This window comes from Salvelinus sp. IW2-2015, linkage group LG13, assembly GCF_002910315.2.
Source record: "Salvelinus sp. IW2-2015 linkage group LG13, ASM291031v2, whole genome shotgun sequence".
NCBI classification, from domain to species: Eukaryota; Metazoa; Chordata; class Actinopteri; order Salmoniformes; family Salmonidae; genus Salvelinus; species Salvelinus sp. IW2-2015.
The window spans coordinates 39,961,506-39,978,514 of NC_036853.1; the positions used below are offsets into that span (position 1 = coordinate 39,961,506).

The window sequence follows — 17,009 nt, forward strand, 5'->3', positions numbered from 1 at the left end:
GTGCGATGAGCAAAGTTGGGCCAGAAATGACCAAATAATAGCCAAGCATGCACTGTATTTTCAACTGCTGGTGAATACTGTCAACAATATTGACCACATGATGGTTGGTTCACATGACCCCTAGGAATAAACATAGACCTACATAAATCGGTCAGTGAACCAGCGACAAAGGAATGCTTGAGGCAGTATGCTTAGCTAAATTGGTATGTGGACGGCGCAAGTGGCGCAAGTTTGTCTACTATTTCCCCATCAGCAAAATAGACCCTGGGAGAAAAAAAAGTAAGGGTAAGCGGGGTGAGAGAGAAAAGCGAGCAAAAGCATCCTATTGCATGTGCTGCGCCGATTTCTCCCTCTCTCCCCTCCTTTCTACCCGCCTCCGGGCATAGGAGTTTCCTGTCTCCCCCTCCCTCTCCTCAATCTTGCAGCGCGGTTGAACAAAAGAGAGAGAGARCGAGAGATGATGAGGTAGCAACATAGCAAGCACAAGAGCGCAATTTGACATCCCCCGGCGTGGTCTGTAGCCTAATTTGACCGTTACCGTTTACCATAACCTGTATCAAAAGAAAAAGACAATTCGACGAATTCTGGGTGGAGATTTTAATCGTAGCCTACTGAACTTGTGTCATATTTTCAATTTTTTACTACACGTTGCATTTACAGTAATATTTGGAATTGTGATCAAGAAAAGCAAAATGTTAAGGATAATGTTTCATGTCACTCAATAAGATCAGGTAGGCCTATGTGATTTAGTTCATATTTTGCTATCTGTGGTGTACAGTAGCCTATCTGTAGTGTACAGTATGCACTGCATGTGTGGTTTGAAGTGGGTGTGTCATCATTGTGTGTGCATGCAGACAATGGCGCGCGCATGTGTCTGTGTGAGAGAAAGAGAATGAGAATGCACCAGTAATTTGTTCATTCTTGTATTTTACTCCTGTACATGAGAGAAAGACCAAGCGAGGGCAGGGAGAGGGTGCATGTGTATTTATTCCTCTCCTGTGTGTGTGTGTGTGTGTGTGTGTGTGTGGTGTGTGTGTGTGTGTGTGTGTGTGTGTGTGTGTGTGTGTGTGTGTGTGTGTGTGTGTGTGTGTGTGTGTGTGTGTGTGTGTGTGTGTGTGTGTGTGTGTGTGTGTGTGTGTGTGTGTGTGTGTGTGGTGCGTGCGTGGTGCGTGCGTGTGTGTGTAAGTGTAAGCAGCCATGCATGTATGTCTGTAGGCATCTTTATTATGCATTCAGTGGTTTTCCAAACAGATCTATGTTAGTCTGCATAAGTCACGTAGCATTCTAATACATATTTTATCGTCTTTACATAGAATTTGCTGGAATTTACAGTGTTCCTGCTTTTTTTGTTGAATTACATGTGAAATTCACCGCAAGTCCTTCTCCATATTACACTCCATCCCTCCCTCCACACACACACACACACACACACAACCCACACACACACACACACACACACACACACACACACACACACACACACACACACACACACACACACACACACACACACAGAGGTCTAGGTGTGCCAAGATCACCTTTTCCGTGATGTGCTCATCCCCCTTTCCTCCCCTTCCTTCTCTCCTCCATCCCCTCTTCATTCTAACCACATCTCCTCTACTATCTCCTCTACTCCCTCCTCTACTATCTCCTCTACATCTCCTCTACTCCTCTACTATCTCCTCTACTCCCTGCATGAATGGCAGATCATTATACTTAAATGTCATCATATTGTACAATATTTATTATAATACCCATTACATTTCCCATAGAAGTTCATATTTTCACAACATTMATCTTTGTAAAGTGGGTTGGGTGGTACTTAGATTCGATTTTATGACTCAACAACTCCTTTTAGCGAGGCCGAACCCTTTTTATAAATGACATGTACATCCTTAATTAGTGTCTCAGCCAAACTGCAGACCAGCCATTTGGTTTTTCGATAAAGCTGAGGGATGGGAGCTGGAGAAATGTAACCGCTCTCAGATTCATAGATGGAGCTATGTTGAGTCCAAATGGATACACACAGTATACTCTAACAACCAGTGGCGGTTCTAGCTTGTATGGCTTCCTGGGCAAACCCCCACTTCAGCCCCCCCCCCAAAAGCGCCATTCTACACTAACTGTAATTTTTTTTCAGACATTTGGAACAACACAAATAAATAATTATAACATTTAAAACTATAAAAAAATATATACAAAAATAAGACTCAAATATCAAAATAAGTAACCAAAGACAAATAGAAACAAAATTGACCCATCCCCCAACACTGTCAACAAAGAGTCAAGACTAAACCAATTCACATTGGTGGTGTGCAGACTAGTTTTATATTATTCTTAACGATTTCGCACAAACCAGAAAAAAATGTAACAATATGTCTGTGAAACTATATATTCGCAGTATTATGAATGAATTGTGGCTTATTTGGTATGATTTCGTAGTGTGACTGATTTTACTAATTGCATTAGTACTGTACAAAGTTAGAGGTGGGCTATTTGATAGATTCCCCGCTCCCCCTACATTGGGCTTCCAGTGGGGAGACCTGAGGTCAACATACCCCCGCCCCATCTCGTATTTCTGAGTGGGAGACTTTCCCAGCCAGTAGCCTGCCTAGCTCACAAACAAGAATCAGGGCGCCCACTCCGACAAGGTTAATTGACTCACAGTCCAACACGGTGACATGATATCATTGACGTGACGTGCAAACGAGCGATAGAAAACCGGCAAGATGACGCCCTGGGCGGCTGCCCATGTGGCCTATACCTAAATCTGCCACTGCTAACAACCCTGTAAATGGAATGAAAGTATTTACAAAACAATTAATTTTCAGATGTCAAGGTGTAGAAGTACKGCCGGGAGTCAGTCAAAGGTACCTTGTCGGCAAGCGCATTGCACTTAACTTTTAAAGATAATTGACGCTAGATAGCTGCATTCCCCTTTTGTTGGGTTTGCGAGATCAAGTGCGCCTAATATGTGTTGTCTCAATTAAATAGACTGTAGGCTATATGCATGAGCGGATAAGCCCGGGCAGTTGTCTTTTCAGGGAAATTAACTTCCGAAGTATGACAGGCTATAGTTAGGCTCCTACTTTGTCTAGATATTAAGTATTGGTAACACATTTATTTGTCTCTGCCTGCTAAAGGTTATGCAAAACGTAGTTTAAGTGAAGTGCAAGTGTCCAGCCTCCTATTCTATTTCACCCCAACTCTGTCTCTCTTTCAAACGACGYCTAGCCTATTGGCTGATATAGCCCAATAATACTGGTAGCCTAAACCTAATATAATGGACCACGTCACGCAGTGCCGAGAGCAATTAACCGAAATTTMGTTTTTTTTCTCAGATTATTAAACAACTAATTGACCAACGTCGGTTCAATTACATAGTTCCTTTTTTTGTGAGCTCAACGCGCCGTTTSTCTAGAGAGAAATCCTATCAAGCACGAGMGATATCAAATCAAAAACGCAGCAGGGAATTTAGTTTTCAATAGGCAAATATTAAACCTAGTTCAGCGCAGAAAATGTGGTAATTAACTTCAATGACCAGAATCCATTGCGCATATTCTTCCTGGCAGACCCACACAGACCGCATGGGAGAGGAATGTAGTCAACACAGCAATGAGAGGGATAGAGAAAGTTCTGGCAGCATAGTTATACTACCCGATTGATAGTTGTAGCAGTCTTGAAAGTATGCCATACCTACTTCGATGAACTACTAAAATAGTGATTTTATCAGCTATGCAGCATGGGCAGATGTGCAACCAAATTATCACGGGGAACTTGGCTYGTTGGGGAGCACAGAGACAATGTTAACTGCGCTCAAACTGCGCGTGCCCAAATATATTTTGTTCCCCCACCAAACGTSATCACTGCACGCAGGTTGAACTATCTAAAATTCATTAGGCCCTTATCWATGKATTTCATATGACTGGGCAGGTGGCACAGCCATGGATGGGTCTGGGAGGGCATGAAACATGGGACCAACACTTTACATTTATATTTTTGTTTGATGATTGACTATGACTTTTCAAATCACCCAGCAATGCTATCTAAAGAGTTAGCTCCAAGTAAATGTTGCAATTCTTCAGCCATTCCTGAACCTGCGACCATCAACCAAAACGAGTGATCCAATGATTCTGTCTCTGGCGGGTTTGAATGAATCCCAKCCTTTGTCTGTTCGATATGGACTAATCCTTATTACGTCTAATCCTCACTCTAACTCTTATTCAAAACAATAAGAGGGTTGACAGAATTGTCTTAATGTCAGATTTGGTCAGTCAAGTGACTGTGATATGTGGTTGTCTAACTTAGGTTGTGTAACTTGTGTAAGGGAATAGGGCTACGTAGGTGTGATGTAACCTGTCGGAAGACTTTGGTCGCATCCCAGGCTGACTACATTGCAGAAGTTGCGTTTCACCAACTAATGCCTGCGTGCCACATCATCGACTGGGGATTCAGGCATCAGATTGTTCTATTATATGATGTGGTTAGCAGATATTTAAAACACCTATCAAGGCATTGTGTAGTCAGCCTGGAACCAAAGGCTGAGAGAGGTATGCAGATAGGAGGGGTGTGGCATAAAGGTTAGAGGGGTGGGGCTTGGTGGGTTTGGCTTATCTTAAGGAGGAGTCAGATACTTCATGACATCCTACAAGGGAACTGATATTTTTACATTTCCTGTCATGGTCAACAGTTAGATATTGTGGCATTATAACCAGGGGTTGGAACCACATAGATCGGATTTTCTTTTTACCCTGTTTTTTCAACCCGTCCAGTTGGCAGAGGCAATACACCTTTTGGGGTTGTAGTCTGCCATTTATAGCTGGCAGGCACAAACTGGAATATGTTTCTAAGTGACAGAGTGAGGGCTTTGCATAGGCAGTTTGTTGCGATTTATGTGGGACTGGGGGGAAAATCCCGGATCTTAATAGAACGTTATTAACCGTTTACCATGCATTTAAAAATAATGGTTCTGTTTCGGAACAGTATAGACCACTTTCATTTTTGGTTTGGGTTCTGTTCMTCAAATAATTTCCTTCTTTTTCGGTTTTCTTTCTTTTCCCTGAACCGGTTCCAACCCTTGATTATAACACAGACTAGTTATAAGAGAAGTGCCTTTTCTTCTGCCATTTACTCTGTATAACATTGCAGGTCTTCAGTCATAGCCTACTCCTTGCTGTGTTATTGCTTTATTGTATTGCATAGTTGTAACAAACATGTTCTCTTCAAAAAAAATCCTCTCTTTAAAGAACATCTATCACATTCCCAGAGGCTGTCATACCTATGTGGAAAGATATTCTCATTGGTCAGTCAGTTGGTTGCTACCGGCAACAGTGTATTATTAACAGAGCAGGTACAATGTTTATTGGCCGCAGTCTCTATGGACATACTGGTTTCATCCCAAATGGTACCCTATTCCCTACAGTATATGCCTTCACAAAGTATTCATACCCCTTGACTTATTACACATTTTGTTGTGTTACAGCCTGAATTCAAAATGGATTAAATAAATAAAAATCTCAGCCATCTACACACAACAACCAATAATGACAAAGTGAAAACATGTTTTTAAGAAATGTTTGCTAATTTAAGTATTCACACCCCTGACTCAATACTTTGTAGAAGCACCTTTGGCAGCGACTACAGCTGTGAGTCTTTCTGGGTAAGTCTCTAAGAGCTTTCCACACCTGGATTTTGCAGCATTTGCCCATAATTGTTTTCTGAATTCTTCAAGCTCTGGTTGTTCATCATTGCTAGACCACTATTTTCAGGACTTGCCATAGATTTAAGTATATTTAAGTCAAAACTGTAATTCAGCCACTCAGGAACATTCACTGTCTTCTTGGTAAGCAACTCCAGTGTATATTTGCCTTGTGTTTTAGGTTATTGTCCTGCTGACATGTGAATCTCCCAGTGTCTGGTGGAAGGCAGACTGAACCAGGTTTTCCTCTAGGATTTTGCCTGTGCTTAGCTCCATTCCATACATTTTTTAATACTGAAAAAATCCCCAGTCCTTAACAATTACAAGTATACCCATAACATGATGCAGCCACCACTGTGCTTGAAAATATGGAGAGTGGTACTCAGCAATGTGTTATAAGGACGGATTTGCCCCAAACATAACACTTTGTCTTCAGTACAAAAGGTGAATTGCTTTGCCAAATTTTTGTAGTATTACTTTAGTGTCTTGTTGCAAACAGGAGGTATTTCTTTTAGTATTTGTATTCTTTACAGGCTTCTGACTTTTCACACTGTCAATTAGGTTAGTATTGTGGAGTAACTACAATGTTGATGCAGCCTCAGTTTTCCCTTATCACAGACAATAAACTCTGTAACTGTTTTAAAGTCACCATTGGCCTCATGGAGAAATCCCRGAGCAGTTTCCTTCCTATATGGTCCCTAGATGTTGCTGACCCGCCCCTCAGATGGTTAGCTGACTACGGTTTGGTAAAATGTCAAGTTTAATCTAAGCAGTCCCCCAATGAAGAAAGCCATAGCTTCCTGGCTGGTTCCTGGTATAACTGTATAAAATGTTTATAAACAATAGACTATAGTATACCGTATGGTTGATCAGAACATTGCAGGAGCTGTAAGACTTCCATGCTAACAAACTGGTAATTCGATAACACCACAATGCAAGTAACTGTAAAATGTATTATGTTCCCTATTTCCCCCGTTCATTTCAGTTGAAGAAGATCAAAAGTCCAATCAAGACCAATCATCAAAAAGGCCCAAACTACCAGTGAAACAACATTGTCCGCATTCCGCCATGGCTTCCAACACCAGTGCTGCCCCCAGTGGAGCGGAGGGAGAACAGCAGCCGGAGCAGACCATCACCTCCCAGCCAACCAGCGCTGAGCACCAAGAGACAGCCCCTGACTCCAGCCAGTCGGAATCCAAAGACCACTTGGCAGTAATCAGCGAGAAGATGGAGACAAGTAAATAAATATTTGACAACCTCCCCCATATCGTCCTCCACCCTCCGCCCTCCCACCCTCTCCTTCTTCTCAACCCTATCCATCCCAACTTACAATTAACACCCCTCTCAACACTTTGAGCTCATCTCTGTTGTTGTGTTCTACGACTCTACGAATGTTTCTGTTCTAGAGCTGTCCCCTCACTTCCCCTTCTCATTTCCCTGAGTGTCTGGCCCTGTCTGTCCAGGAATCACTTAAGACAGATGCATGATTTACAGATAGCTGCCTTCTCTTCAGCACCCTTTATTTTTTCAATGACTCAATCCCCACCTTCCTTCTCTAGTCTTKCAATTACACTCTCTCCCAAACTAAAAGTCAATTTAGGTTATTGGCTTGACCAGACAATACGTCAATCCCTTGTGCCCTTAAAAAAAAAGTGCCATAACTGCAATCAACTGTGGTACTTTGGACGCAGTATTTGCAATTATACTGCACTCTGACTGCAATATTTTTTTGTAAGGGGTTTCAGAGCCTTTTGAGAATTGTACAAATATATTGATTAATTACTGTTGTTGTCAGGTTGTGCAGCATAATTCAACAAGTGTGTCAATAACAGGATTCCTTCAGATTAAAAATGAACACGCTCTAGAACAGTTTTGAACTAATTAATTTCTTCCAAAATGAAGGAGAAGCAAGAGAGAGAGAGAGCTCTAGATTACACCTATCTATACATCAATGGTGGTCAGTGTCATCATGAGCATGGCCTTATTTCTATTACATTCTATTGTCATTCATATTCCATTCACCCAGTTCAATGTAACAGCGATAGGTTTAGGCTACTACATGATACTCAAATTTTTCCTATACCCATCATGAGGTTGCTACAACCTAGCCTGTGAATGAAAGTTCACAATGTAGGTGCACACAGGCTGAGAGAAACATTTGAGGAGACAGACAGTATCACATGGACAGACAGTGAGTGACACATTCAATAGCGCCATGCACACTCTTGCCTGCATCTAGCTGATATAGGGTGTAATCATTAGTCCAACAGTTGCAAACCAGAGTATGTTTATCCCCATTTTGTTCCGTTTAAGAAACGTTTTTTAACAGAATTTGCAGAATGAATACACCCCTGATCACGCGTAAACACAGTTCACTTTCATAACAGCCACGGATTATTCCTTCTCGCATCTATTCGCTCTCCTCCTCTGACCTTTTCCCTTCGCGTATGGACTTCAATGCACAACACATCAGCTGTATGTGACCAGGCGAAAAAACCTTTCCAAGCCAAACCATACTATAAACGCTACACACAGCCCACATCATTGTCAAAATATTAGCTAAAGTAACATCATAGTAAACATAGCTAATATAACTAACGCGTTAGTAAACCAGCTACAATTATGCAGTAACGTTACAGTGTAGTCAGTAGTAAAATGAAAGCAATCAATCCAGCGAGATTTAAGTGACAAGTAGATTTTGCACCACTCAAAACACAGGAAATAGATGCCTGAAAAAGACAGATCCTCAGGTGGGCGGGGCATGCACGTTGCTAATGGCAGCTTCTTGGCACTGTTGCTAGTTATCTGACCGTTCAGAATCATAACAACACACACCTTCCAGCCAACCCATCTATAAATGTTGAATCATGTCAGGATTCTCGATTTTGGTGACGAAACAATGAGGACATTCTCTCGTTCCTTCTTCCTCCCTCCTTCCTTCTCCTTGCCTCCCTCTACCCACCCTACTGCAGGTAATGGAATGTGTGCTGCCAACTCCTCGCCCACATCTTCCATCTCGTCCCCAAAGCGACTGCAACACGCCAAACCAACCAACGGCCGGGCACGGAAAGGAAGCCGCTCTGGGTCCCTGCTGGGTCATGGGGCAGGGTCTCCCAGGCCTTCCATCAGCCGTCAGCCCAGCACCGTGACAGAGGAGGACGACGGCAAGCCCCCTAGAGACTACCTAATATTGGCCATACTGTCCTGCTTCTGCCCCTTGTGGCCGATCAACATCGTGGCTCTCGTCTTCTCTGTTATGGCGAGTGGAACTTTTATGTACACTGCTCAAAAAAATAAAGGGAACACTTAAACAACACAATGTAACTCCAAGTCAATCACACTTCTGTGAATCAAACTGTCCACTTCAGGAAGCAACACTGATTGACAATAAATTTCACATGCTGTTGTGCAAATGGAATAGACAAAAAGGTGGAAATTATAGGCAATTAGCAAGACACTCCCAATAAAGGAGTGGTTCTGCAGGTGGTGAACCAAGACCACTCTCAGTTCCTATGCTCCTGCTGATGTTTGGTCAGCTTTGAAATGCTGGCGTGCTTTCACTCTAGTGGTAGCATGAGACGGAGTCTACAACCCACACAAGTGGCTCAGTAGTGCAGCTCATCCAGGATGGCACATCAATGCGAGCTGTGAACAAGAAGGTTTGCTGTGTCTGTCAGAGCGAGTGTTCCACAGAGGCAGTGGAGGCTGAATCAATGCACATTGTGGCCTGCTGGAGGTCATTTGTGCAGGGCTCTGGAAGTGCTCCTCCCTTGCACAAAGGCGGAGGTAGCGGTCCTGCTGCTGGGTTGTTGCCTCCTACGGCCTCCTCCACGTCTCCTGACGTACTGGCCTGTCTCCTGGTAGCGCCTCCATGCTCTGGACACTACGCTGACAGACACAGCCAAACCTTCTTGCCTCAGCTCGGCATTGAAGTGCCATCCTGGATGAGCTGCACTACCTGAGCCACTTGTGTGGGTTGTAGACTCCGTCTCATGCTACCACTAGAGTGAAAGCACCCGCCAGCATAAAGTGACCAAAAATCAGCCAGGAAGCATAGGAACTGAGAAGTGGTCTGTGGTCACCACCTGCAGAACCACTTCCTTTATTGGGGGTGTCTTGCTAATTGCCTATAATTTCCACCTTTTGTCTATTCCATTTGCACAACAGCATGTGAAATTTATTGTCAATCAGTGTTGCTTCCTAAGTGGACAGTTTGATTTCACAGAAGTGTTGGAGTTGGAGTTACATTGTGTTGTTTAAGTGTTCCCTTTATTCTTTTGAGCAGTGTATTTGACATGTGGTTTGTAAGTGTTATCTGTGAAGGAATGTGTGCATGCGTGCGTGTGATATCTAAGAAACACCACAAAGAAGAACAGCTAAAAGCAGTGGGAGGCCGCGATGTGTTAGTGATCACCTGCTGGGAAATGAACAGAAAATGATGGCCAATGTTCTGGTCAGAAGAGATGGGACTGCCACCCACTTCTTTTAACCTTTTGTCTTCACAGTGTGTTTTGCCTATGTGTCTGTCTCTCCGTCTGTCTGTCTACCTGCCTGCATGGGTCTATTTGTGTATGTATGTTGAAGCAGGGGTATGTGAATGAATTACTGTGTGTATGTATTTACATGTCATGTCTGTGTTCTTCATGCAGTTGTCCCTTTATATACACCAACTAGGGTCCCAAAGATGTTCTGCTTATTCCCTCCAGATTCCAGGAGTCTTCCAACCAGGATTTCTGGACAACCTGGGAATTTAGGGAAACTTAACCAGCATTTTGTAACCTAATTAATAACATTTCACCCTATTCTCCAGTCGAGGAACAGCCTGCAGCTGGGGAACGTAGACGGGGCGCGGCGTCTGGGCCGGAACGCAATGGTGCTGTCCATCGTTTCGCTAGTTGGCGGGGTCATCATCATCATCGCAGCCATCGTCTTAAACTGGGGAAGTGAGTGGCCAAAGTGGCTGAGCTCTCAAGTTCTTGTTGCGGTGCCGTTTTGTGTCTGTCGTTATGTGCAGCTTTTGTCTGTTTGTTTGTGTGTGTTCTATCTTGCTTTTGGTCATGTTTGTGCTTGATTTTTGGTGGTTGGTTAGGTTAGTGCCCTTTGTTGTACCTTTGTTTTGGGTTTTCTTTTCCCCATCTTGGCCGTGATTCAATCTGATTGCGTCAACAATACTCCATTTAAAGGTAATTTCCTATTGAGTTGACATATGCCGAGTTTACCGTTAATGCGATTGATGGATCATTGCCTTTAAAAGCTGCATTGTCTACAAACGCGATCGGATTCAATCCCATATTTTATTTTTGTGCAGGTTGAAATTTATTGGCAGGAATCTTSTCCCGGAGGCAGAGCTGAGCGGTTTTCGCTAGATGGGCCAGCTGCAAAGTCAAAATTGGCTATATCGTAAAAAAGCTAGGGGAAAAAATGTAAGGTTAGTCTTAGGCATGAGGTTAAGGTTAAGGTTAGGGCAGTGCCAGTTTACAGAACGGGAACACAGGGCACGTGCCCCTGGGCCCCCGACCTCCAAGGGGCCCCTAACCAAATTATTATTATTTCTTATTTTATTTTGGGTTTGGGTTCCCAAAAGATAAATGGGAGCGGTGGGGGGCCCCTGGAGGTCGGTGCCTGGGTGTGGGTTTAAAATCTGAGTTTATGACTTTGTGGCTTGGCCAGCTAGTGACCACCCTGCAGAGCTGGCTCCAGGACAAGATTCATGCCAACCTGCGTTTGATGTGTCTGGTTCTTCATTTGCGTCCATCTGTGGCTGGTTTGAGTTAGACCGTTTTCAGTGTTTGTATTATATAACATTATTGATGACATCTTTGCAAACACCCTTGTGCTTTCTCTTTATTATTAGGTATAATCAAATCCTGAGGGTCACCATGGAAACCAGGAGCAAGATCGCAAGACAGCACACCAACAACCATCCCAACCAGACTTTTCCCCTTTCCTACGATCAAAACACTATTCTACAAAAGCGCCTGCAACCTACAGCATACCCATTTGACCCCTTTTTTTGCTGCACGATCATGTATGGCCTGTAATATGTTCTCTGAAACAGCTAAGACAAGTCCGTCACCTCTACCTCCTACACCTCGGACCCCAACGCTGCCACCAGTGGTGTAGTGCAGGGTAAACGTACGTAAACGTCGTTTACACACATTTTGCTCCAGTGTTTATCCACCTTTTGCAGACAAATGCATTGAAAGTATAGAGGGCGTTACTTTATTGACCGTCAACAGTGATCAGGAGTTACCCACCTATTTTTTTGACCACTCGTCACTGGCTGCCACCATCACTCAGAAGGTCGAAGGCGTCATGTAGAACAACACTGAGGTAGGATAGACAAGTGACAAACAGACTGGTTCCTCTGAATGAGAGAGATGCGTCTAACGAGTCTAACTCTGGTCAACGATGCCATGATCTTCTGCAATGGTTGCCTGAGTCTCAGAATGTATTTAAAGTCTCTGCATGATTTTCCGGGACCAGGCTGCTCCTCCCAGGCTGTTCCAATGTGACAAAACACAAAGTGTCTCTATTGTCGCCGGAAAGGACATTTGGTTTTCTCTGTAATGTTATTATTTCCTTCCACTGAATCATTCATCTCCAGTCAGTCCACACCTCAGTAACACAACCAAGGAATCCTTTTAACTGTGACGCCAAAACCAGCCCACCCTATAGGATAACGTTAAAGATGGCAAAGGAAGAGTTAGGAAGAGGTGACTGGGATTGGAATTGATCTTTGATAAATGTGAGGATGTTGATGGGGCTTTTTAGTTCTGAATTTTTTCCAGATTGTTATATTCTGTGAAGGTAAGGAGGAGTTAGAGACAGATGGGACCATCTGTACTTTAATTTAGGGACACCCCTGGGGTCTCCATCTCTTTGCTTCATCGTCTTTGTTTAAAAATAACTGGAATCTGGGGAGAATGAGCCACTCTGGGTTGGGGATTGAGGCAGGGCTGGTAACTCGCATGCACTCTGAAACACACTTGCTTACCCCCCCCCCCCGCACACACGCACAAACACCCATACACACAGAGTGTGTAAGAGAAGACAGATGTACGCAGTTACACACAAGAGACACAGGCAGGCACACCCATACGGCGGAATGACATTCTCATTGGCTGAGAGAAGGAGGGAGATAAAGAACAGGAGAGGAGAGGAGGGAGGGGAGGATTGGGGATAGCTGCATGGGCTTCAGTCCTTTGTTTGGCACAGATAGAGACAAAGAGGATGTGTGTGTGTGTGTGTGTGTGTGCGCGTGCGTGTGCATATGTGTGTGTGTGTGTGTGTGTGTGAGAGAGAGACAGAGAGAGACAGAGAAAGAGAGATGGTGTGGTGCTTGATACTGATGCAGGATAAAACGTCTGAGAATATACTAGACTGAGCAGAGCCGGTTCTAGAATAAACACAAAAGACAAGCAGTAATTTTTATTTTGTTGCTTACTCTTCATTTTCCCAGCTTCTGTCCAGTATATACCTCCATATCACCTATTCCTTATTCATTTTACCTTTACTTTAACATGGTGTCCTATTGAGACCAGGGTCTCTTTTGCAAGGGAGCCATGCATCTTCCAATTCCACAACAACAATGTTATGACAGTCTGCTTGACAGTATTTACACAATTCTAAACATAGTCTACCATCTCTGGTCAGTTTGGATTCATTCCTCTCACTTCAGTATTGCAAATGTATTGCCCACTTTACCTCTCAAAGTATGTATTCATTATCTTTGATGGTTGCCTCTTTTGTTAAAATTCTATGCAAATACCTCGCTGGGGTATTTGGTCAGTTGGTACTCCTTCTCCAACGTGGTCAGTATCAGCTCCTATGTGCTTAGTGTTTGCCCTTGCCTGGTTGTTATTCACAAAGCAGAATGACCTCTTCTCCCTTTGGGAGTCAGTCAGTGTGTCACTGTGTGCCAAAGCCTGGAATGTGAGCCAAGCCACGTACAGTAGGGGCCAGGCAGTCTTTGGCTTGACTCCAGCTAAGTGTGCGTGTGCGTGTGTGTGTGTGTAAGATAGTCTTTAAGAGTGTGTGTGTGTCTGCCCCTGGATGCTGTTTTTAGGGAGAAGCAGGTGAGTCAGTCCCYTCCCACTCAGTTTAAAGGTATCATGTTCTACTTGGCACCCACACTCCCTTCACTTCCCAAGCCCAGTCCCCTGTGCATGTTTACAGTATCGTTTACAGTGTGTTTATACTTAAGAGTTTTTAATGGAGAATGGGTTAACTCTAATGCTTTTACACCAAGGACATCTTTATGTAGCTGAGAGGCTCGTTGACTTGTGCAGCGCATTGTAAATAAATAATATGCATATTTATTTGCCGTGATGACATGATGTTCACGTCCAAAGTTGACTTTTTCACTTAGGCTTGTTTGAGTAGTCCAGAATAATCAAAGCCAATTTGTTATTTTGAGACTCTGCACCACCCGACCGTTTTGAAGCACTTCCTCCGAACCACCCTTGAAGGCTAGACTAGCTACCATAGAAAGGCAACAATAAGGTTGAAAACCAAAAGAAGGTTTCCCATTGGGAATGACGAGTGAGGATGTTCCACTCTGACAGTGCCAGGGTTTGGAGGGTTAGTGAGGGGGTGTGTCCCAATAGTATTGCCTTTCTACTGAAGTGTACACTCGTTCACTACTTCCCAAAAATCTAAAAGCATTGRATTAGTGGAGGCATGCAGGGTGAGAAATAACATTTTTGGTCCACCAGCCACAGAAAACGCGCACTCACTCACWCACACACACACACACAMACAAAGTTTTGTACAGCTAACCTTGTGGGGACACACAATTCAGTCCCATTCAAAATCCTATTTTCCCTAACCCCTAACCTGTACTCTTACCCTAGCCCTAGCTCCTAACCCTAAAACTAACCCTAGCTCCTAACCCTAACCTTAACATTAAACCCCCTAGAAATAGGATTTGACCTCATTGGGACTAACAAAATGTCCCCAGTTTTTGTTTGTTTACTATTCTTGTGGGGACTTCTGGTAAAATAGATAAACACACACACAAACACACAATTWAAAAAWTKWAAAACAAAACTTCTCCCAAATGCTCTGTGTGATCACCCACCAATGTGGCTGGTAATAATAGACATTCTACCAGCCAATGCCAAAATCTGCCAACATTTGGCTGGTGGCTGGTTTTTATTTCCCATCCTGAAAGCATTGGCTAGACGCAGTTTCTACAGTATTTATCGTACCAGTTATTTCTTTTCAAATCAGTGAAGGGAAGTTAACAAGTGCACACTTTGGGAGGAAGGAGAGGACATTGTCGAAGTCTCCTGTAACCCCATTCACGCCAAAGTGTAGCATGTCTGTTTGTACTAACCACATATGCAAAAATGTTCTCAGCTGAAAGTGAATGCTGAATTTTGGCTTCTTTTATTTCCATTTCTCAATGGTTGTGCACAACTATGGATATTTAACCTGCTTGCACTATATTGTAGATGTATGTATATATTTATTTATATACCTGATTATGCCTTTGGTTTGATATTGACTGTTATTGAGCTATTAGTGCTATTATTTGTATTATTCCATTATTATCATCACTAGTATTACTATTGTCATTATTATGGTTACTATTTCTATTTTCACTGTTATTTCTACTAGCGTTGTTGTTCTCTTTATGACATTACAATAGAACAGCAGAAAACAATATTCTATAATGGCCTTCGCTGTTATCCAACTGGTTGATTGTGAGCTTCCTCGACGACAAGAAAACTGCTCTAAAGAAAGCATGTTTACAGTTAGTTAGTTACACAATTCATATGCTTCGAAGGTAGATACCTTGTGTGATTACAACGATCACGACCAACCAGTTCACGAGATAATTTATACACAAACATAAATGTCTTTCAAGCCACCAGGTGAGTAATCTCCATCTTTTCTTCATGTCTTCTTAGTAATTTCACATTAATCTCTCAGGTCTTTCTTTCTCCTACTAATTCATTAAGAACAGAATTATTCCCAACCAATTAATGTTCTTCTTCACCTTCTATTTTCTATATTATTATATTGTCATATACTATTTAGCAGACGCTTTTATCCAAAGCGACTTACAGTCATGCGTGCATACATTTCTATATATGGTTGGGAATCGAACCCACATTCCTGGCATTGCAAGCGTCATGCTCTACCAACTGAGCCATACAGGATCACTTTACAATTATCTATTTGCTACCGTTTTCTGTTTGTTATACGCTACTTCCTGTCCAATATAATCTATATCCTGTTTGATATGTTATCTCTTTGGAGGAGGGATCTTGGGTGACTCCCAAATGACACCCTACTCCCAGGGCTCTAGTCAAAAGTAGTGCACTATATAGGGAATATGGTGCCATTTCGGAGGTATCCACAGACTGCAGCACCGGTGGTTCCAGACCATTGGCCCACTTAGTTAATCAGTGTTGTTCTTTTTATTGTCGTTGGTTACGGATCTATACTATAATCCTGAATCAGACATCTGTGCCGACTTGCCTGACTGTGCATGCCTTAATTGACTGCTTTATAAACATACAGTATGAGTATGTATGTACACTACTATGTTAATCCAAGATATTGATAAAGAACTCTGTATTGATCTTGATCCTATTCTGATTTTGTATGATTAATGATGAAGTTTGAAAGGAACCTTGTGAATCAATCAATCAAATGTATTTATAAAGCCCTTTTTACATCAGCCGATGTCACAAAGTGCTATACAGAAACCCAGCCTAAAACCCCAAACAGCAAGCAATGCAGGTGTAGAAGCACGGTGGCTAGGAAAAACTCCCTAGAAARGCAGGAACCTAGGAAGAAACCTAGAGAGAAACCAGGCTCTGAGGGGTGGCCAGTCCTCTTCTGGCTGTGCCGGGTGGAGATTATAACAGTACATGGCCAAGATGTTCAAACGTTCATAGATGACCAGCAGGGTCAAATATAATAAATGACAGTGGTTGTAGAGGGTGCAACAGTCAGCACCTCAGAGTAAATGTCAGTTGGCTTTTCATAGCCGATCATTCAGAGTTAGAGACAGCAGGTGCCGCAGAGAGAGAGAGTCGAAACAGCAGGTCCGGGACAAGGTAGCACGTCTGGTGGACAGGTCAGGGTTCCATACCGCAGGCAGGACAGTTGAAACTGGAGCAGCAGCACGACCAGGTGGACTGGGGACAGCAAGGAGTCATCAGGCCAGGTAGTCCTGAGGCATGGTCCTACAGCTCCAAGAGAAGAGAAAGAGAGAGAGAATTAGAGGGAGCATACTTAAATTCACACAGACACTGATAAGACAGATATAGATATAACAGACTGACCCTAGCCC

The 17,009-nt window shown here is 43.1% G+C and overlaps 1 protein-coding gene across 1 annotated transcript; it reads left to right on the forward strand.

Moving 5' to 3' along the window:
* The first annotated feature begins 421 nt into the window (after positions 1-421).
* Positions 422-16,298, forward strand: LOC111971445 (trafficking regulator of GLUT4 1). The gene is made up of 5 exons (XM_023998224.2): positions 422-731; positions 6,684-6,935; positions 8,671-8,957; positions 10,509-10,641; positions 11,553-16,298. The coding sequence occupies exons 2-5, from the start codon at positions 6,767-6,769 to the stop codon at positions 11,567-11,569; spliced, it is 606 nt and encodes a 201-aa protein (XP_023853992.1). The 5' UTR covers positions 422-731; positions 6,684-6,766; the 3' UTR covers positions 11,570-16,298.
* Positions 16,299-17,009: the final 711 nt, after the last annotated feature.

Coding starts and splice junctions, on each gene's coding strand:
- LOC111971445 (XM_023998224.2), top strand. CDS start 6,767: ATGGCTTCCAACACCAGTGCTGCCCCCAGTGGAGCGGAGGGAGAACAG. Junction 6,936..8,670: donor CAGCGAGAAGATGGAGACAA/GTAAATAAATAT, acceptor ACCCTACTGCAG/GTAATGGAATGTGTGCTGCC. Junction 8,958..10,508: donor CTCTCGTCTTCTCTGTTATG/GCGAGTGGAACT, acceptor CCTATTCTCCAG/TCGAGGAACAGCCTGCAGCT.